The 22,455-nt window shown below is 44.8% G+C and overlaps 1 protein-coding gene across 7 annotated transcripts in view; it reads right to left on the bottom strand.

Moving 5' to 3' along the window:
* The window catches only part of LOC133132628 (kelch-like protein 13), a 56,737-nt gene that overhangs the window by 12,024 nt on the left and 22,258 nt on the right, over positions 1-22,455 (bottom strand). For all 7 annotated transcript variants that reach the window (XM_061248178.1, XM_061248176.1, XM_061248179.1 and 4 more), the window contains one exon: positions 13,600-13,738. In XM_061248178.1, the coding sequence (XP_061104162.1) occupies positions 13,600-13,738 (139 nt within the window). The remainder of the gene's footprint in view (positions 1-13,599; positions 13,739-22,455) is intronic.

Raw genomic sequence — 22,455 nt, forward strand, 5'->3', positions numbered from 1 at the left:
GTCATCTTCCACAAATTAATAGAAGGCAGTACTATGTGCATTAACAACAATTATTTCAAGCTGGCATTTCCCACAGCACAATGCCTGATACAGTCAGGACCTTAACAGGCAAACTCTGCTCACCATTAATATATAATTCCGAGCAAGCGGCATCGACGCTTTTGTTTTGCTGCAGCGCTCACACAGTAATGCACTCACGAATGGCGCTGAATGGAAACAAAAATCAATGACGCGTCACATTTTCAACGCATCGCGCTATTCACAAATCATCGCTAAACTCATATAATGGTTAAGACAACGAGGCATTACTTGTAAACAATTTACCCCGTGACTATTGGAGACAGTTTAATGGCCCTGTGAGATGAATAGAGACATGACACAGTTTCTGAGGCCTGGCAGCCCGGCGTGTGGTTCTACTTACTCCAGCTAAGCTGCAGACTGCCAGTGCCAGCTTATCAGTTAACTGAGGATAGATGGGCATCTACTAACTGCCCCGTGGGCTTGGTTTCAGCAACATCAAGCTGGGCCTCACCAGCCTGACAGATGGTCTCGTGCGGGGCACGTGACAGCCATCAGGAGGTACAGTGAAGTCCGCCACAGCCCATTAGCCACTTACGCTGTTAACTTTGTCTAAAAAGGTTGTTGACGTGGTCTTTGGCAAGAACGTGACAGAGATTTCAAACGCATTATCGGCATACAAATTAGGGCTACAGGAACGAATTCAACTAATCAATCAAAAAAAGAATTGACATAAGGTTTGATGCGCCGATTAATTGGCGCACTTTTAGATCCGCATCCTTTCCCCCAGGTGCCCGTCGTTGAAGAAGCGCTCGCGATTGCTTTGGGAAAACGGCAGGACCGGAAGGGCTGTTGCAGATAAATGCGCTCCTTTCTCAAAACAATGACTAATTCCAATGTTCTGTGGGTTGGTGGGCATCCAGCAGAATGAACTTCATTATGAGAGCCAATTTAGAAACGGTTTGTGAGGCGGGAAAGGTGGTCAGAGTATTACTCAAATACTTGTTCAAATAATTGAATCAATAAATTGGTGTTGGGAAGACAAAATGTTTTATAGAATAATTGATTATGTGAAAAATTGATCGAGCAATCATGAACAAAATGAAGGATAGGTGCACTCCTAAATGGCTCTCTGTTTGAGCTCTGAATGCGACTTCCGCTACGGAAAGCCCAGGGAATCGAAGGCACTCAGACCCTTCCCGGGATCTGGGCAGGAAGCACTGTGGTTCACCCCTCTCCTGATAGGAGAGGAGCTTTATTTCAGATCCTCCAAGTCCATCAAAGAAAAGCAGACACACACAAATCAGTGGTTCTGGTTCCATCAGTACAAAGTATCAGTCAGAATGAAAATAGACACACACACATTTGTTTCCCCACACTGCTCAATGAATTGTTAACAAAAAAGGGCAAGGCCATTTTGTTACATCCCCCTGCATGTATGTGGCAGGCTCCTTCATGTGCAGCCTATTAATTGCCTAATTTATTGGTAATTGTGTTCAGCTGCAGAAAAGGATAAAAGGATGGAAGTTTCTACAGTTGAGACGAGAGAGCCTTTTTTTTTTTTTGGAAGGGGCTTGAAAGAGTCAGTTTTGAAGGTGCCTTTTAAAGACCTGTTGTGTTTTAGACTGGTGTGTTTGTTTTATAGTTTCAGCTGTGTGATTTTGTGCTGGTTTTGTTTACGGTTTTCTTCTTTTTTGATTCTTTTGTGAAGTGTTTTTTTTTTGTAATGTGATTCTGGACTTTTTAGGTTGCGGTCCAACTGTGCCCCATGTACTGATGGAACCATAACCATGGTTTCATGGTTTGTGTCCTGCTGCTTTTCTTTGATGGACTTGGAGGATCTGAAATAAAACTCCTCACCTATCAGGGGGGGGGCTTCCTGCACAGATTCTCATTCTTACAAATTATAAATATATAAAATTAACCATCTTACAGTTTTGGTCCTTTTATTATTGGAATAACAGATTAATAATGGCATAATTTAATGCTGGAAACAGACTAATACTACACCATGTATATTGATGGGATTATGAGTGGGCAGCATTTATCGAAAATGACACCAAAACCAATGCTGAACACCTCCATTTCCATCAAAAAACTGGAATATTTTTTACAGAAGTCTCAATACCATGAATAAAAGTGCATTAAGAGAGGAAGCAGCCAATGAATAAGAAACGCATAAAGAAACACATTATTCCTGTGTGGTTCACACCACGAATGCTTAAGCTTCTTTGCTTCACAGATACTCGGTCTAGTGTGTAGTATGACATGCGTAATTGTACATTAGGCTATATGTACGTCGACACAAAGTCTGGGAGTTGTCTCTGGAAGACAAGTTTCCCTGCTGGTTGGGTGTGCTGAAATGAACCATTGCCGTGCATGAGTCAAAGGGCTCCTGTATGCCATGTTCACTGGGTGTAATTTATGCTGCTCTGCAGCTCCATTAACACATTCAGAGCGGGACTAAAAAATATAGCAACACGGGTGAAACAAGACTCACTGAACTGAAGATTTTTCAGCTGTATTGATTTTGAAGTGTTCGATAACTCTGCAGGTACCCTGTGAAAAGCATTTGAGGATCTAGCATTCTCATTCAGAAAATTATTTACACTATTAATGGTTATGCCTTACGAAAGGAAGCCATATTTTGAAATAATGGAGGGGGGGGGGAGAAGTGATTTAACCAAAGACAATTTTATACTGGTCACAAATTAATCCCATCTCCTGTCTTCACTCCATTTGCCCCCACAATGCACACACTTGGACCCTACTGCCCCTCCCTGAGTCAAAACACACCTTAACCTGACCACAAGCCAGCGCACTGGTAAATTAGAATGCAAACATATCAAGGTGATTGGTCAGAAAAGGCTTTGGTTTTTACCAGGAAATAAGTTGAGTTTGTTGATGAGTGGATGTCCTGAAATAATCACCTTGAGATCATCGGTACTTGGATACGCTAGGCTAGCACCACCCAGTCCAGGGGTCTATCCAAGGCAACACCATCAAAGGTAAATGCATTCAGTCCTTTGTCTCCTGTAGCTCTATGATAACAGCATACATTGAGGGTCTAGCTATGTATGTGTTGATAGCAGTCTTTCTGGTGTAACACTTGAGAACCTAATAATAATTAAAAAGTTAAAGAGTCTGTTTAGTGATAAGTATTATTGTGATATAGATTTTTCTTACAGAGGAATTCGTTTCATGTAAAAGGAAAAAGAAAAACAAGCAAGAAACCTTTTCATCCCAGCTTTGAACAGAAATGTGCACATGTTGGGATTGTGATCGATAAAGCACTGGTTTTCACATTCCAATGGTGACCTTAGAAGTGGCCAGTCGACAACACTACTATTGCACCAATTGAACTACATGCATAGAGATACGCTCTTAATTTCTCTTTGCCAATCAATTCAGCATACAGCCAGTGGGAGTAAAATAGCAGGACTGATACTGTAGTTAAAATGTGGATTGGGCCACACACCAAAAGCAGAGGTGTACATCAAAGGATTTTCCATAATTCCATTGACAGAAGATCCATACTCAATTAATCTTTTAATCAAGATGAGGCTACCTATTACAATATTTCATCATGCTACCTTGTAAAATGGCGTAATTCTGTTGGCAAACTTTATATCCCTAACTGAAAAATGCCTCCACGGGCATACAAGTTAATTAGAGAGTAATTGCCAATCAATACCTTGAATTTGATTAATGCCGTTATCTAGGTCATAACGAATTTCGGCACGTATAAAATAAAGCCGACATTATTAACAGGAGTGGATTGCGCTTTGAATTTCAGCCAATAGGTTATAAAGGAGAGTTCAAAAGCAATTCAGTAATGACACGCGTAAAAGGTCCAGAGCGGAGGCCTGAGCCACCGCAGTAATTGTGAGTTTGTGATAGAAAATACAGCAAATCATTATCGCTTTCATCTGAAAGGCAATCACCGGGCGGCACGCTCATTTAACATGCAGGCTGGCATCAGCCAACTGCCACGTTACGTTCCTCTACATCCCAGCTTTGGGAAACTTTGCTGGGACGGGATTAAAAAAAAAGAATCATTAAAATTAGCCTTGATTTTTTAAATCAATTTAACTCTACTTTTAAACCTATAGTCTTAAATATGTTTAATACCACTGTATTAAACATTTTTTGATCGCCTAGCTGTGGATAAACTACCTGAAACGCATAGTATATATTTTCAGTTAGAAAAGGTTTGCAATTGAGCTAGAAATGAGAAACACTTAGCACTTGGCACCACGCTCACTGTCTGACAATGAGTTGAGCTACAAGTAAATCATTTTTATAGGGCTCGGTGTGTGGACATTTCAATCCTTGACAAACAGCCCTATACGCCCACCTGCATGCCCACGGACCTGCAGTCACGCGCAATCTCTCACACACGCACAAAAAAAAACAACATTCATGACACATACGCACAAAATATTTATGACGCGCAAACATACATGCCGTGCACTCAGCCCACCCACATGAACGCAAATATCCGAAGCTCACATTTCAGCTCGATTTCATCCACCCCAGGCTTGAAATGATTAATTTAATTAACTGCCATTATGGTTTTTAAAAATTACAACAGATGGCGAAATTATTACTGCACATTTGAGAGCTCCATCACTTACATATCGGTAAGTTTTGGCACAAGTTACCAAATCCCTGCCAAAGCTTGACATTTACCGTTCCACACCTTTTTAGGTTTTTCCCTCATTCTCATTCCATTCTATTCTATTTTACCTGTGCATCCGGAACAAAGTGCAATTTGTAATTCTCCACATAGCCTTAAGTAACTCTATATGGTTGTCATTAAACTTTATTTAAAATTTATTGAAATTCTTCCACATACTCTGCATTGCTTCTAAAAACACAAAGCATTTTCATTTTTCATACAAGTATAAATTTGCAACCTAAATTTACACATCATATTCAACACACATTCACTAGATCTGTACTAGTAAGGTTTACTGCATAGTGGCGTTATATTACATTATGTGCATTCAAATAATTTGGTTTTAGCTGGCTTTATTACAAAACAGGCAGCAACATCTGGTCAGCACTAACAGAATACACCAGAAATGTCTTTACACTAAAACCATAATATAATGTATTATTTATAACGGAGAGGATGGTCTGAAATACCGCCTCTGGAGTTGACTCAGGACACGTTTTTTGGGAACTGACGTACAAGCCAATACATTAGAGTACACTGCAAAAAAAAAAAACCCATCTCAACTTGCATTACAGTTTGAAACCATTTCCACACGGCAGAGCTAATGGTGAAAGAGAGCTTGTATAGAGTGGGACGGGGATACTAATGACGGCAGGTTTGTGCCACAGTGTCAGCAGAGCTTCGCCTGACAGCTTTGCTCATTTGACCTTGACTTCTTGCACTGGAAACAAGCCGGTGCAGATGGCAGAGCTGGCTTCTACTGACAGCATCGCTTAATTACAGCACTTAAGCGGGGGGAAAAGGCTCTTCAAATCACTATCTCTGGCTAGGGAAGGTGGTGGGGGGGGAGTTATAGCCAAGGAACAAATAGCGCAATCTTTTCATATGGTCCGCCTTCAAATGCAAATACTCTTACTTCAAATGAACTCAAATGAAAAGCACCGGCCTCGTTTCGCAAATTGGTTCATGCAAACTGAGGTGGAGAGTGGCGCAGTCCCATTTTCATTTTTTGGAGACAGAAGGCACAAGTTTGACATTTACACATCCTCCCAGAGTGTTTCAGCCAGGGGGGTGGGGGGTGGAGGTACATTTTTGTGAAATGGTGAACAGAGACCACTTCAAGGCAGGACACGCAGTCCTCCTGTGCGAGCCTTGCTTATATAGGCCACTTCAACCGGAGAACAGGTTCAGCCTCTCAGCCAGTGCAGTGGTTTATCATCTGGCACTCCCTCCGGGCAGCGGCAAATTTGCATATATTTTTTGTTTTTTTTTCCATGGAAGCTACTGGTTGTTTGCACAACCACCACAAGGTGGCAAAAGTGAGCACTTGGGTATTTCATTGGGCAATTAAGTAGCCTATTGGGACTGGCATTCATTTGTGTGCCGCTGGGTTAAGGGGGGTGAAGGGGGGTGAAGGGGCGGCCTGTAGCGTAGTGGTTAAGGTCCAGGCCTGGGACCCGCAGGGTTGGCGGTTTGATCCCCGGTGTAGCCACAATAAGAACTACAACTAAGTAGCTTTGGATAAAAGTGTCAGCCAAATTACATGTAATTAAATGAGTGGGTTTGGGGTTCAGCGCTTTTGCCCTGCTATTCTAGATATATTTTCCATATACTGTTTTCATAAAGTATTTTTTATGACCACGTGCACGGGGGACTGCCTGTGCTCCAAGCAGAATCGCAATCCTAGAGTAAGCTGATATTTTTTTAGCTGTTATTTTTTCTTAATTAGATTCATGTTTAGAGGAATTATTTCCCCTCTTAAGCCAAATTATGTGAGAAATAGTTAGCTATGCATGGCATGAAGAATACAAATCCTATTTTCACATTGTGCTTATTGTGCTATATTGCAAACAATTACCCTACATAAAAAAGGTAACAACATATTTGTCAGGGTTGGAGGTAGTACTGATGGTGGCCACCAGGGGGGCTTATTACTTTCACCTGGTGGTCGTTAGTGCCTACTTGATGTCTACCTCCTGAAGGTATTTAAAGCCCTCATTTCCCCTCAGTCTCCGCTTTGGTGTCCACTGTTCGCTCTGGCTCAAAGCTGGTAAAGCACACGGTAGACTCGGTAACCAAATGAGTCAGGTATCGTGCTGGTGTGGTTTCGTTTCTCTATTTAAAGAAAAAGGTAAGGAAGGCGCTCAGCTCGTTAGTGCAGTGTGCACAAGCAGACGCCTTCCTAAAGGTTCTTTGGTTCTTTGTTTCGTTTTGTTTTCGGCTCGTGTGAGTCCGTGGGTGAGGGACGTTGTCCCCGGTATTTTGTATTTTGGTTTGTGTGTTTTTTCGGAGCTGCGACTCCTGAGTCTTTATTTTCGTTAGCCCAGTCTTTTATACTGGGTTGTACTTTTATTTTGGGTTTTCCCCGGTCCGGGCAGTAGTGCTAGCCTTTACGCACTCATTTTTCGTTTGTGATTTTCGCCCTGGTTTTGGAGGGTAGTTTTTATTTCCTGAGCCGTTATTTGGGGCTCTTTCTTTTATTTGTGCGGAGTTGTCTCCGTGTACAGTGCTGTCTCCTCTACCCCCCCCGGGGTCTTAGTGGCGGGCTCGTTTGTGGGTCCGCTTACAAGGGGTCACCCCCTTAGTCGCACCTGGCTCTCCGCACCTCCTCAACCTCACAGAACACCAAAGCCACCATGGAGAGGCCAGCGACTAGTGTGGGAGGGGATTCTCCTCTGGAGGCGGTTGTAGCCGCCCAGCAGGCTGCTCTGGTTAGGCAGGAGCAGGAATTATTGATGTTGCGTGCACAACAAACTGCCACTGCCGAGCAGCAAACCCGGGTATTTCAACGGCAGGATGAGATATTAACTAGGTTAGACCAACAGCAGGAGGTATTGTTCGGACTCGCCGAGACGTTCCGGCAATTAGCCAGCGAGTTTCGGTCTTCTCCAACACCCGCACCCATCTCTGACACCTCCCAATCGTCCCTTCCCCCCCAAGTAACCACTCCTACTTACCAACCCATTACACCGGTGGTTAGGGAGCCCAAGCTCCAGCTCCCTTTACGGTATGGTGGCGAGGCAGGGAAATGTAGGGGGTTCCTCTCCCAGTGCCTCATTTTTTTTAAATCTCAACCCTCACGTTTTACCACGGAGGATGCTCGGGTAGCGTTCATTCTATCGCTGTTGACGGGGACGGCTCTGGCCTGGGCAGACCCGCTGATTCGTGGTCAGGCTCCCCTCATGAATGACTCCCAGCTCCTAATGCAGGAGATGACGCGTGTCTTTGACCACGACATCACGGGTAGAGAGGCGGCATCTCGGTTAACATGGATAAAGCAGGGTGCCCGGAGTGTTGCCGAGTTTTCCGTTGAGTTTCAGGCTCTGGCAGGTGAGACGGGGTGGGCAGACGACCCGCTCATAACCTTGTTCACTAGCGCGTTATCTGACCCAGTCCGGGATGCCCTGGCCACCATGGAGCCACCGGGGAGTTTAGGCGCGCTAATATCCGCGGCTATCCGCATTGACAACCGGGTTCGTGAACGGGCGAGGGAGAGAGCGGGCAAGGGAGGTCAGTTCAACTGGCCTATTCCGTCCTCTCCAGGCAAGGCTGTCAGTACGGTGGGGGGACAAGACACACACACGGGGGAGGAACCTATGCAGGTGGACAGCGCTAATCTGGTGCGCCCTAAGAAACGTCCCTGGAAAGAGGGATTGTGTTTCTTTTGTAGGCGGCCTGGGCACCTAGTTAGAAACTGCCCCGACCGGAAGGGAAAAGCGCAGTCCCACTAGTGGAGCGAAAGGCACTAGTGGGACTGGTGAGAGGTATCAGCTTTCGCACGTTTCTCCCCATCAACTTGACGTGGAAGGGGGGTGGAGTTAGGGCAGACGCCTTTATTGATTCCGGGGCAGTTGACAATTTTATCGACCGACAGTGGGCGAAACACCACAGACTGCCGGTTCGGTCGTTGCCACAGCCCCAATCCATCACGGCGCTGGACGGTCGTCCGTTGGGGTCCGGGGTTGTGCGTCAGATGACTGAGCGGGTGGTAATGCGGATTCCGTTTCTGGGGCACCGGGAGCGCATTTATTTTTTTTTGGTGGAGTCTCCGGCGTACCCGATTGTACTAGGTCACGTGTGGTTAATAAAACATCAACCCCAAATAAACTGGGGAGACCGGAGCAATCCGGTGTCCCGGTGGGGCCCGCAGTGCGCTAATCACTCTGAGCAGACGCACACTCCCGCAGCTCCACCCGTAGAGACCGATATAGACTCCGAGGGGGACGAGGGGGAGGCTAGGGAGTTCCCCAGCGTTCAGGCTAGTCCTCAGGTATCGGATGAGCAGGCGGAGAGTCTGGAATGGGACTCCGTCTGTGACTGGAGTCCCCCCGTGGACGAGGGGGAGGTCAGTGACGTCACCGACTGGGACTCTGAGAGATCCGTGCAGGGCTCTGACAGTGGAGATGAGGGGCGGATGATAGGGGCGATTGCGTTTCCTCGCCCGCAGAACGTTCCCAGGGAATATAGGGAGGTAGCGGAGGTGTTTAGCAAACAGCGAGCCACTACGTTACCACCGCACCGACCCTATGACTGTGCCATTGAGTTATTCCCTGGAACATCTCCACCTAGGGGGTCGTTGTATTCGTTGTCGGCACCGGAGAGCAAAGCTATGAACGAATACATTCGCGAGGCATTAGCTAACGGGTTTATTAGACCATCTACGTCACCAGCGGGGGCCGGGTTCTTTTTTGTGAAGAAAAAGGACGGGAGCCTGAGACCCTGCATAGATTATAGAGGGTTGAATACGATAACCCGTAAAAATAGGTATCCCCTACCGCTAATGAACTCCGCGTTTGAGCGCCTGCAATCTGCATCGGTCTTTACTAAACTCGACCTCCGTAATGCGTACAATCTTGTACGCATACGCGAGGGCGATGAGTGGAAAACGGCGTTTAATACCCACACAGGGCATTACGAATATCTAGTCATGCCGTTCGGTCTCACTAACGCCCCCGCAGTATTTCAGGCGCTGGTGAATGATGTGCTCAGGGAGATGTTGGAGAAATTTGTGTTCGTCTACCTGGACGATATTTTAATATTCTCCAACAATCTCACCGAACACATTCAGCACGTGACCCAGGTCCTCACACGTCTTTTGGAGGCTCGCCTATTTGTCAAGGCGGAGAAATGCATTTTTCACGCGAATACCGTGTCTTTTCTTGGGTTTATTGTGTCTGAGGGGAGAATCGAAATGGACCCAACTAAGGTAGCGGCTGTTAAGAACTGGCCTACTCCTGCGTCAATAAAGCAGGTTCAAAGGTTTTTAGGGTTTGCAAATTTTTATCGCCGTTTTATCAGAGGTTTTAGCACGGTGGTTGCGCCCATCACTGCGCTTACCAAGAAGACGGTGCCAGCGCGCTTTGTGTGGAACTCTCGTGCGGAAGCGGCGTTCGCGGAGTTAAAAGAGAGGTTTTGCACGGAACCCATCTTAATAACCCCAGATCCTTCGCGCCCATTTATTGTGGAGGTGGATGCCTCCGAGCTGGGGGTGGGCGCCGTTCTTTCCCAACGGTCTCCCCTAGACCAAAAAGTGCATCCCTGTGCGTTTTTTTCTCGGTCCTTGTCCCAGACCGAGAGAAATTACGACGTGGGAGACAGGGAACTGCTGGCGGTCAAGTTAGCTCTGGAGGAGTGGCGTCACTGGCTGGAGGGGGCGGAACACCCGTTCACTGTATGGACTGACCACAAAAATTTAGAGTACATACAGACGGCCAAGACACGGAACTCGCGGCAGGCCCGCTGGGCCCTATTTTTTGCACGCTTTTCATTTACCCTGACCTACCGTCCCGGTTCCAAAAACACAAAACCCGACGCCCTCTCCAGGGTGTTTGATAACACTGACAGGGAGCACACTCCTCAACCTATCATCCCTGAGGAGCAAATAGCGGCGCCAGTGGTTTGGGGGGTGGAGGCGGCGGTGCGAGGAGCGTTGCGCCTCGAGCCGGATCCAGGAGGGGGTCCACCTCATTGCCTTTTCGTGCCCGCGGGGGTTCGGTCTCAGGTACTGCAGTGGGGACATGCCTCACGGCTGGCAGGGCATCCCGGGGTTCACCGCACTAAGGACTTCTTGTCAAGGCGGTTCTGGTGGCCCGGGATGGAAAAGGACGTTCGGGAGTTTGTGGCCGCGTGTCCAGTCTGTGCCCGTAGTAAGGGATCGCACCAACCTCCCTCAGGGCTATTACGTCCCTTACCGGTCCCGAGACGTCCGTGGAGTCACGTGGCCCTTGACTTTATTACGGGGTTGCCGTCATCTGATGGCAATAAGGTGATCTTGGTAGTGGTTGACCGATTTTCTAAGGCGGCTCATTTTGTGGCACTACCGAAACTACCGTCGGCGGCGGGGACCGCAAGGTTAGTAGTCGACCACGTCTTCAGACTACATGGTCTGCCCCAGGACGTGGTGTCCGACCGCGGACCCCAGTTCGCATCTAGGTTTTGGCGTGTGTTCTGCGCCTTGTTAGGGGCCTCAGTAAGTCTGTCCTCGGGCTTTCATCCTGAGACCAACGGGCAGACGGAGCGCACTAACCAGACGCTTGAGAACACATTGCGATGCTTAGCCGCGGCCAACCCCACGTCCTGGAGTCGTCAGCTCGCGTGGGCCGAGTACGCACACAACACTCTGCGCAACGCCTCCACCGGGTTCTCACCCTTCGAGGCTCAATTTGGGTACGTGCCGCCATTGTTCCCGGAACTGGAGAAGGGGGCCGAGGTGCCCTCCGCGGAGGCTTTTGTTCGGCGGTGCCGAGGCACCTGGATAAAAGTACGGGCGGCACTCCTACGGGCTACTGCTACCCAGAAGCGACTGGCCGACAGACATCGCCGGTCGGTCCCTGCCTACAGGGTAGGGCAGAGGGTGTGGCTGTCCACTCGCGATCTGCCATTGCGAGTGGAGTCGCGGAAGCTCGCCCCCCGCTACGTGGGTCCATTCCGTATTGTTAAAAGGATCAACCCAGTTACTATGAGACTCCAACTGCCCCGGTCCATGAGGATCCACCCCACCTTCCACATCTCACGCCTTAAACCGGTGCTCACCAGCGTGCTGGCCCCGGCGGAGGTTCCTCCACCGCCTCCACGGTTAGTTGACGGGGGTACGGCCTACACGGTGCGCCGCATCCTGGCTGAGCGTCGCGTGGGCAGGGGTAGACAGTACCTTGTGGACTGGGAGGGCTATGGTCCTGAGGAGCGCTGTTGGGTTCCCACTAGGAACATTCTGGATCCAGAACTCATCCATGAGTTCCGCAGGCGGGGGGCTGAAGGAGCGTCTGGGGCCGCTCCTTAGAAGGGGGGTCCTGTCAGGGTTGGAGGTAGTACTGATGGTGGCCACCAGGGGGGCTTATTACTTTCACCTGGTGGTCGTTAGTGCCTACTTGATGTCTACCTCCTGAAGGTATTTAAAGCCCTCATTTCCCCTCAGTCTCCGCTTTGGTGTCCACTGTTCGCTCTGGCTCAAAGCTGGTAAAGCACACGGTAGACTCGGTAACCAAATGAGTCAGGTATCGTGCTGGTGTGGTTTCGTTTCTCTATTTAAAGAAAAAGGTAAGGAAGGCGCTCAGCTCGTTAGTGCAGTGTGCACAAGCAGACGCCTTCCTAAAGGTTCTTTGGTTCTTTGTTTCGTTTTGTTTTCGGCTCGTGTGAGTCCGTGGGTGAGGGACGTTGTCCCCGGTATTTTGTATTTTGGTTTGTGTGTTTTTTCGGAGCTGCGACTCCTGAGTCTTTATTTTCGTTAGCCCAGTCTTTTATACTGGGTTGTACTTTTATTTTGGGTTTTCCCCGGTCCGGGCAGTAGTGCTAGCCTTTACGCACTCATTTTTCGTTTGTGATTTTCGCCCTGGTTTTGGAGGGTAGTTTTTATTTCCTGAGCCGTTATTTGGGGCTCTTTCTTTTATTTGTGCGGAGTTGTCTCCGTGTACAGTGCTGTCTCCTCTACCCCCCCCGGGGTCTTAGTGGCGGGCTCGTTTGTGGGTCCGCTTACAAGGGGTCACCCCCTTAGTCGCACCTGGCTCTCCGCACCTCCTCAACCTCACACATATTTAAATGGATCAGTAAATCAATAGGCTGCTCTCAGTTGTTTAACATGTTTCTATTCATCCATTTTGGGTTTTTTTAAGTAAACCGATTGACACAATACAGGTTTGTTACATTATCATTGGCTTTAGCCTACTTTTTAATTCTTCACTACCAAATGGTTTGTTTCAGTGGTCATGTGTCCCCTTGTTCATCAATGAACAACTTTCACTACAGTCTTTAATCGTATCAGTTAAATAATTGCTACCTCTTTTTGCAATATAGCATAGCAAGCATAACATGATCCAACATACATATTGAGGTTGGAAACCACTGGTCTGTATACCTTTCTGCAGGATCTGAAACCTAACTTTACAGTCGGAACCTGCCAAATATCTTTTCCTGGCTGGCAGCATTCTTTTCTCAAATGAAACACGAAACCACTGTAAATAGTCAATGTGAATAATTTGATGAAGCAATCCTACCAAACTCCAAATCCACCTGAAATGGCAACCCCAGTACCTTGTTGATAAAAGGTGGGCATCGATTGGTTACTGACATTTATGCATTTCTGTTTTGAATGCAGAGCCTTATAGCATTAATAAAGTTTATAGCATTAATATCCCACTGGCCATCACTCAAGCCCATCTGCCTCCCTTTCTCCTCCCTCTGTTACATTACAGCTATTTAACCAACTCTTTTATCCAAAGCAACATACAGTTGACTAGACTAAGCAGAGGACAATCCTTCCCGGAGCAATGCAGGGTTAAGGACCTTGCTCAAGGGCCCAACGGCTACGCAGATCTTATCAACCAATCTTCCAGGTCCCAGTCATGTACCTTAGCCACTAGGCTACAGGCTGCTACAGGAGTTCTCCAGTTACCAGCGGTGCTCACCTGGAGGACGACAGAACTCTGGGTGTTGCTCGTGAAAGCGCGGGTGTTGCATGTCTTCGAAGCCTGTAGGTGGGCAGAGACACCCACATCGTTCCCCAGGGACACTTTCATGTGAGGGTCATCATCTTCTACTAGGGATCTACAGAGACAGAGAGTTCAGGTCAGATCTTATCAAAGAGACGACATCCGAGCTCTTGCGAAGAGTGACTCCTATGCGTATCAGTTGCAGAATGACATGGGTGGCCTTAAGAAAAACATGAAATGAAAACTCTTCTAACACTGCGCAATGAGAGAGCCCAAGGTCATTCGTGAAGTTTACAGTATCTACGAAAACCGGTGTGTGATAACATCATGAAATAGCAAATTTCTCAAAAGCACATTTTGTATTATTTTGCAGGACTTTCACCTTTAATATATCGTAAAACAAACATGCCCAATACCCTGCTTGTCGACTTGTATTTGTTATTCTGAAAACCCCTTGGGCCACTTCTGGGTGAGGGCCTTTTTTATTTTAGTATTGTACCTGAAAAGCATTGAACTGAACTCCATACTCTATGATCCAATAGGAGGAGGGCAAGAGGATACATGTATGGATTGGCTACTACAACGGTGAGCTGGGTTTGCAAGAGATTAGTCTTGGTGGGTAACCATTAAGCAAGTGGCTGGCTAACGTTTGGTAACATTACAGTAGGTAGCTGCAGCTAACTACATTCAATTCTGTACATCAACTGGCAGATCATGCTTTTCAAAGAGGTTACCATCTTCTCTGCTGAAATGAGACAACATACACACTGCATAATAGGCCTTTAAATAGGATGACTGAAGAAAAAGGTATTCCATCTTTCAAATAAGCATTTGCTAAATAAATAATTTCAAATATTGCTGAGAGTCATTCAGCCATTTTGTATCATTATTCATGGAACCACAACGATTGGCTTGTAAACTGGATGAACTGCTGACATTAGCCTCCTTTTATCCACAAAACGCCTGCTCCTGACACCTACACACCGAGAGATCATTTAAAGTGAATACAATACAGCTGTGTAGCTTCCAAACCGGTTAAGTAAGCAGAATCTCTTAATGGAGAGAATTAATTGGCACCCAGACCTTGTATTCTCAAAGCACCATAAAACTTGCACCAGTTCATCAGCAGAACATCTCAGGAATCTAAGAATAGTTCACATCTTATAATTAATGCTTTATTGGAGACAGCTTAAACCGAAATGACAAAGCAGCAGAAGCCCAGTTACAGAGCGTTCCCAGACCAGAACACGTGCACATATTTTAGATGAGGAAACATAACTGTCCAAACTCAAAGTCTCGTATCTCCCTTCACCCAACATGAACCCAACACATCACAATATACAGTGCCCTCCATAATGTTTGGGACAAACATTGAGTCTTGAATTGTCTCTGATTTGCAACAATTTTAGATTTGGAATCATTCAATTAACATGTGGTTAAAGTACACATTCTCAGATTGTATTAAAGGGTATGTTTTCTTCTTCTTCACCATGCTTTTCACCATGTAGAAACCCTGGAGGCGTCATACACTATATAGGGTTAATAGAATAATGCAAAACAAGAAAATTCCGTCATGTTGTCCAAATTAGCTTGACGCCTGATGTTTGTAGTACATAATACACATGCTTCCATGAAAAAAAATCACTTAAATTTCATATGAGATCTCCATGATCATTATCCCTTGAAACACTGAATAAGTTTCAGTTTTGGGAGCATGGGTTTCTTGGATAAAGTGAAAAGATCAATTAATTAAAATTACCGTTGATAGCAAGAGGCTTTTGATGGCAGATATGGAGGATATTGCAATATACACAAAGAGATAAATACATTTTCATTCAGCTTTTCTTTATAGGGAGACAAACACAAAAGACAAGAGAAACAGAAAGCCTGCAACTCAAACAGCAGACCAGCTCTTTCCCAAAGGGAAAAATGGTCTTAAATAAAAGCATATCTACAACTCTGACCAACAGATCTAATATATTACACAACAAAACATAGACATATGTAAATAAGCCGATAAAGGAATCAGAAACCATCAGAAATTGTTCTCACACAGACGAGACACAACAAGACCTATTTCCTCAAATGTGGAAGTTAGCGTTCGAGCACCTATAGACTAGGGGGGACGTGTAACAACCACCTCAGACACTAGTGTTCCTATTTCACTTTATTAAAGAGATGTGAATGCGGTTACCCATTAAAAAGTCCCGTAAAAATACACACAATAAACAGTCTAAATAAAAATTTAAACTTCATACATATACATTTCGGAATGTTAATATGATCTTGTTTACAAATATTAACATTACACTGATACCAGGCATGCAATTCCTTTATTGCAACGATAAATTAGTACACTGCGATTAGGTTTGCAACCTAAATTTCATAAATGATGCTTTGTTTATAGTCGTTAAAGGGCTACAATACATTTTATTAATAACAGAAAAGTAGCAATGCAAGATATTGTGGCAAGTGGTAGCAGCTAATGGCCAAATAACTGAGACTGAAAACACAGTGCTTGCCTTGCTAGACAACTGGCCCGGTTTTATTCCCTGCCAAATACGGCTCACAGCTAACCCAACCGCTTCACAAAACTAGTTCTTCACCCACCAGCTTCTGTTTACAACCCAAACCCGGACCTGAACTAGCCCCCTAAAGCTTCCCCACACAACCTCTCCAGACCCACATACCAACATAACATTCTTCTCCCCTACACAGCATCTCCCTCATAAATCCCTCAGGAACACAATATATGGAGCTCATAGAGCTAGCTATAATTTGGGAACGGATACATTAGCTAAAGTACAGTAAAGTACACTTCCAGAAAGACCATGAAAACACAGTATCTGCACAAAGACAAGAAACAAAAAGCTAATCTAACATGGCATACAAAGCCACCATTTTTCTCACAAAAACATCAAAGACGCTATTAAAAAGTCTAATCAGCATTTCATTTAAAATTGCGGGTCAACCATTTATCTTGTTAAGTGATAGTATTTTTCACCTTGTTAAATTTCATTAAAGAAATAGTTTAAATCTCATTAACACCAATAAATGCGATGACATCAGACACTTAACTGTTCCCTCCCCAACTCTTCTGCCGCAAATGAAGCCTGTCAACCAAGACTGAAGCTGCAGACAACTGTAGTTTGAGAAATTCAAGCATGCATTCCTTCATTCTCCAATACCATCAGATGCACCTTGTGCGAAGTGCACAAACACAGTGTAGATAGGCAGATGTAAAAAAAAAAAAAAAAAAAAAAAAAAAAAAGAAAGTATCCATGGCAATTTAACACCGCTAAAATGTTATAAACGCACACAGTTGGGTATTGGATACATAAATACAGCTTACATCTCGCTGAAATGCACAGCAGCAATATCTCACGTGATTTGAACCAGATGGGTCTATCCCCAATTCCCTAACCTCCGCCCCACACTTTTTCCTGCTGCCCAACGGGGTAAGACCTTGTATCACAAATTAAGTACTGTCACTGGGAAACACAAACTAGAACAGCTTGAATAATATGCTTATTAAACAGTCTAGTGCATTGGCGATGATGACAGATGCTTGTACATAATGCGGACTGCATGAGGAGATGTGAGAAATGAATAGAGAGAACAAAAATGTCAATGTGTCATAATGCCAACCCACATATGCAAAATGTTCCAAATGTCCCGACACAAAATCTATAATGTGGCGTTTCAAAATGCTCAACATTTGAACATTTGATTATGTACTTAAAATGGGCTCCCAGGTTGACTGTACACTCACCGAGCACTTTATTAGGAACATTTTTACTTTATTACATGTACTCATTCATGCGATTATCAAATCATCCAACTGCGTGGCAGCAGGGCAATGGATACAGTCATGTAGATACGGGTCAGGAGCTTCAGTTAATATTCACATCAACCATCAGAATGGTGAAAAAATGTGATCTAAGTGACTTTGACCGTGGAATGATTGTTGGTGACAGACAGGGTGCTTTGAGTATCTCAGAAGCTCCTGGGATTTTCACACACACTAGTCTCTAGAGTTAGCAAAGAATGCTAAATAAATATAAATAAATAAATAAATAAATAAATAAATAAATAAATAAATAAATAAATAAATAAATAAAAAATAATATAATAATAAAAATAATAAAATCCAGTGAGCAGCAGTTCTGCAGACAGAAACGCCTTGTTAACGAGAGGCGTCAGAGGAGAATGGCCAGACTGGTCAAAGCCGACAGGAAGGTGACAGTCAAGGAAATAACCACACATTACAACAGTGCTATGCAGAAGAGCATCTTTGAACATACAAAACTCTAACTGGATAGGCTACAGCAGTAGAAGTCTAATAAATACCTAATAAAGTGCTGGGTGAGTGTATACGGTGTACCACAGTGAAGGAGTTCAGACTGAGGGCAGGTGACACACGGATCGATGAGCGTGCAGGGCGGGCGGCTCGGTCCTGAGGACTGCTTGTGCAGGGAGGAAGAGACAGGACTGACGCACGGGCTCGTGTCCGTTCGCCCTGCCAGAACAGAGTGAGCAATACGCACCGCGGAGAAATGACGGGAAAATAGTACTGTACCAAAAAAAAATGCCTTTTCATAACTCGGCTTCTCCCACCCTACGGAGAAAACAAACAGAGGCAGATGGCCGATGTTGCTGCATTAATGACTAACAGATTTGACGCTCACGCACGCACACGCTTAATAAACGGTAAAGAGTTACATGGAAAGGCATGTTAAATATACACTGTGTACGATTGTTATCTTCTGTAAACACTTGCTATTATACAAAAGTAACGAAATACCAAAAATAAATAGAAATTATGAAAAGACACTGTGTCTCAGGTGTATTCCCTGTTTACAGTGACTCAGCCAAAATAACAGCAGATGACGAATAGCAGATATATTAGATCATATATTACTCATAACATTTTCCAATTTCTGTTCGTTTTGCACTTGCTCTGCTCTGCCATGCTCTCTTAAGGTTCAGCCAAAGAGGCCATTCCATCAATGGCAGTAGACCAGCCAATGACAACACATGTACTTGAATAAAGGCCTACTTTTGCATTACTTATCTGATCGCACACTGTGTGCGAGTAGAGTAATAAGAACATATTGAAATGGGCTTATACACTACACCTTTAACCAGGTGAAGGTACGAAAGAGCCAGGTTTGTGCTGATGACGGGAGACGAAAGCCAATAGCATTTCAAACCTCAAACACTCACTGCAACAACAGGAAAGCTCTCTCTTCTTCCAAACCCCCGAAACCTCTGAAATCTAAAGGGGTCGCTGCGAGCTGATTGCAATGACAACGCTTCCTACCTCAGCCGCTGCCCTCACCCTCCATCTCACACGAGAAGAAACCGGATAAGAATAGCGGGACTGGCACAGCGGTTAAGCCGCTTTCAATGATGATTTAAAGAAAGGGGGAAAGCAGTGGTTTACATCTAATCAGCGGATGCTATTCCAGGCTCTCGGGAGCCAAAGCCGTCATACAGCGCGCAGCTGCAGAGGTCGACAGTTTTCGGGCGAAAAAAAAAACCCCACAAGACTGCCTGACAGGTCCAACAGAATGACAGAACTTTGAGGGGATTAGACAAAGCTGGATCCTTAAAATGATCCTACTGTAGCACTCTGAGCTAGGTAAACCTGCTTTACTTTAATACGGGCTGATATTGAAGAGGAAGCGGGTGCTAATCAGCGTTTTATCCCAGACACAGCAGCAGAGTGATATTTTGAGCCAGGGATGTTCCTGTGCAGTCCGAACCTCGCAGTACATATATTATGAATGACGCAATTCAATAACACAGGTTTTAAATCAGAACATGCACTCAGTGAGCACTTTATTAGGTATTTATTAGACTCATTTTTTTGACTTAAGTCTTCTGCTGCTGTACCCTATCCACTTAGAGGATTGACGTGTTGTGTGTTTAGAGATGCAGTTCTGCATACAACTGTTGTAATGTGTGGTTATTTGCATTACTGTCAACTTCCTTTCAGCTTCGATCAGGCTGGCCCTTCTCCTCTGACCTCTCTCATTAACAACACGTTTTTGCTCACTGGATAGTTTTTGTTTTTCGCACCATTCTCTGCAAACACTGTTGTGCGTGAAAATCCAAGGACACCAGCAGATTCTGAGATACTCAAACCACCCTGTCTGGCACCAACAATCATTCCACAGTCAAAGTCACCTAGATCACATTTCTTCCCCATCCTGAAATTTGGTCTGAAAAACAGCTGAACCTCTTGACCACATCTGCATGCTTTTATGCATTTAGTTGCTGCCACATGATTGGCTAATTAAATATTTGTATTAACTAGTGTACAGGTCTACCTAATAAAGTGGTCACTGAGTGAATGTCTTACTGAACATGATATTTTTTAACCCTTCTTCATGATCATGTATTTGCTAATTAGTGCAGGGGTCACAGACGAGCAGTTCACTGGGAGACAGTAAAATGGAGACTTATTTTCCCCCGCCTCTTTTCTTTTCCCCTGTTTCTCTAATTGATTTAGTATTTGCTACACTCCATTTTAACAATTGCACCGCAGTTCCTTTTCCCAATCTCCATTTCTAGGTGATATAGAGAGAGGAGCTCCTGAAATCTCCTTCTGTGTTTTTGTCTACTGTAGCTATGAATTACAGGCTGTACTCAGTATGCATTTCAAAATGTCTCATCTCTCATTAATTAAACAGTGAACCACCATAATTTATGTGCTGCTGGCAGCGCAAAGCAAGCGAGACGGGCTGCCGCAGACAAGTTGCTTTCACACACCATGTGAGATTTAAGACAAAAAAAGGTGGATATTCCTGTGTTTGTTGCCAAGAGCTAACAGACTGGTAAAAAGGGAGGAGGCGCAACCTGGTGAAACTATTTCGTATTTTCAGCCTGTACTGCCAGACTGTCACATCATGGTATTCATTAGGAACGATGGTAGGTGGTCACTTGTAGGCAAATTTCACACAGAAGGTTGTGAACAAATGATAGCCATCAATAATAATACATCGATAGGTTCATAGAGACATGCTGCACTTAGGTGTGTGTGTGTGTGTGCGTGCGTGCATGCGTGTGTATGTGTTACATTTCCTTCCCCTGGTTCTAGTTCTAGGCACGCTGATGAAATACGTGCACATGTATGAACTGACAACTTTGAAATGGATATAAAATATCCAAGTCTATTTAGGAAATTGCACTGAAAAACTGGAACAGTGTGAAACCAATGGCAATAATTTGTTCTACAACGGCGGCTGGCCTCATTTTATGAAAGGGATTTTCATCTGCAATACCACATGACATTCTTCAGCTTTAATCAACAAATACATTAGCACAATTTCTTGGGAATAAATTAAGGAATAATTAATGGCACACTGGTCTAAGTGAACCCGGTTGCCTTGTGATGTGTCTTACTTTGTTTTGCAAGCATGATGGTGTTCATTATTAATGCTCAGTGAAACTTTTAATCTCAAGTAGTTCATATACAAAACACTACACATCCCCCACTTGACGTGTTCAGATATACACCTCAAAAAACCTCCCATTAAGACACAGGGAAGATTAACACAACCCAAAAATAATAAATCAGCAAAATAAAAACAACCAATGTTGGGAGTGCCACATTTGTACCCACACAGAACATTCTGAAAATAATTGTATAACTGTGAAATGTATCAACAAACCCAATAACATGAACCCCACCTTTGTAGTTGTTCCCTCGTTCTGGGATACAATTGGGACATCGCCGTAGAACATCCATCATCTCTCGCATTTTATCGGTCTCTGAAGCCCATAAAGTGGGGGTATGTTTTTCTCTAACAGAATTTACAGCGATTTCAGCGGCCCTTCTTTTGGCATGACGGGCTGCGCTGGCGAGAGCACTCCAGAGGATAGTGGGGGGCCTTCCTGCAGCCTTCTCCAGGGTGCACTAGTACTAGCTCCTTACAAGCATGGAATTCAAAGAATTACATGGCCCATTAACGGCCAGAGTAGGAGGAGGTTATAATGTGGCCAGATGGGGAGAGTTAAATTGGAAAAAAAAGGCCAGGACATCAGGGTTAACAACCCAACTCTTTCAATGTTTGCTATGGGAGCTTTAATGACCGCAGTTAGTTAGAGGCTTGGTTTCGTGACCGAAATGCAGCACCTCGCTGCCCCCACCACCACACAGGAACATGATTGTGTTGGTCAGGAAGGAGGGCTGCATCCTGACAGCACTTTGTTTTTCAATGTGGTTCCCAGTTCATGTTCTTATCATCAGGCACATGCACGCTAAGCAGCAGCTGTTTGGGATGATAATGCTAGAAGGTGGCATGACTGACCTCAAAAATATATATTCTTAAAATTCTCAAATCTAAACTGTGGCAGCCCTGTTGGTATAGAGAATTACACTATGGCCAATTGATAGGTGTGACAAAATTGCATCCTTTCTAATCTGTGTTTTGTATCACTCCTGGTGTAGGCTTAGAAAATACATAAAAAGTAGTTACTGGAAAGGTTTGTGTTTCGGTTTGTGTTTCAGTCCAAATTGTGAAATGGGAATTTGCTGAATCCAAAGTGTAACTTGTGTGATTTGCCACAGCCGATATTGGCACAAAAACCTTGTTCATCAAGTTCAAGAGACGTCCTGTTTTCCTCACAACATTAATTAACAGAGAGAAATGCAGGCAGCGTACATATACAGTAGGTGAGCCGTGATTAATTTGATCCGAGTGCCTGCTCATCGGTCTACGCCGTTCTCCACTGTGCAATGACAGTACACTCGGGAGGAGAATCAATACCTTCAGGCCACTATGAAAAAATCAATAGCGATATTTAGTAGGAGTATCACTACAA

This window comes from Conger conger, chromosome 7 (genome assembly GCF_963514075.1).
Source record: "Conger conger chromosome 7, fConCon1.1, whole genome shotgun sequence".
Taxonomy (NCBI): Eukaryota; Metazoa; Chordata; class Actinopteri; order Anguilliformes; family Congridae; genus Conger; species Conger conger.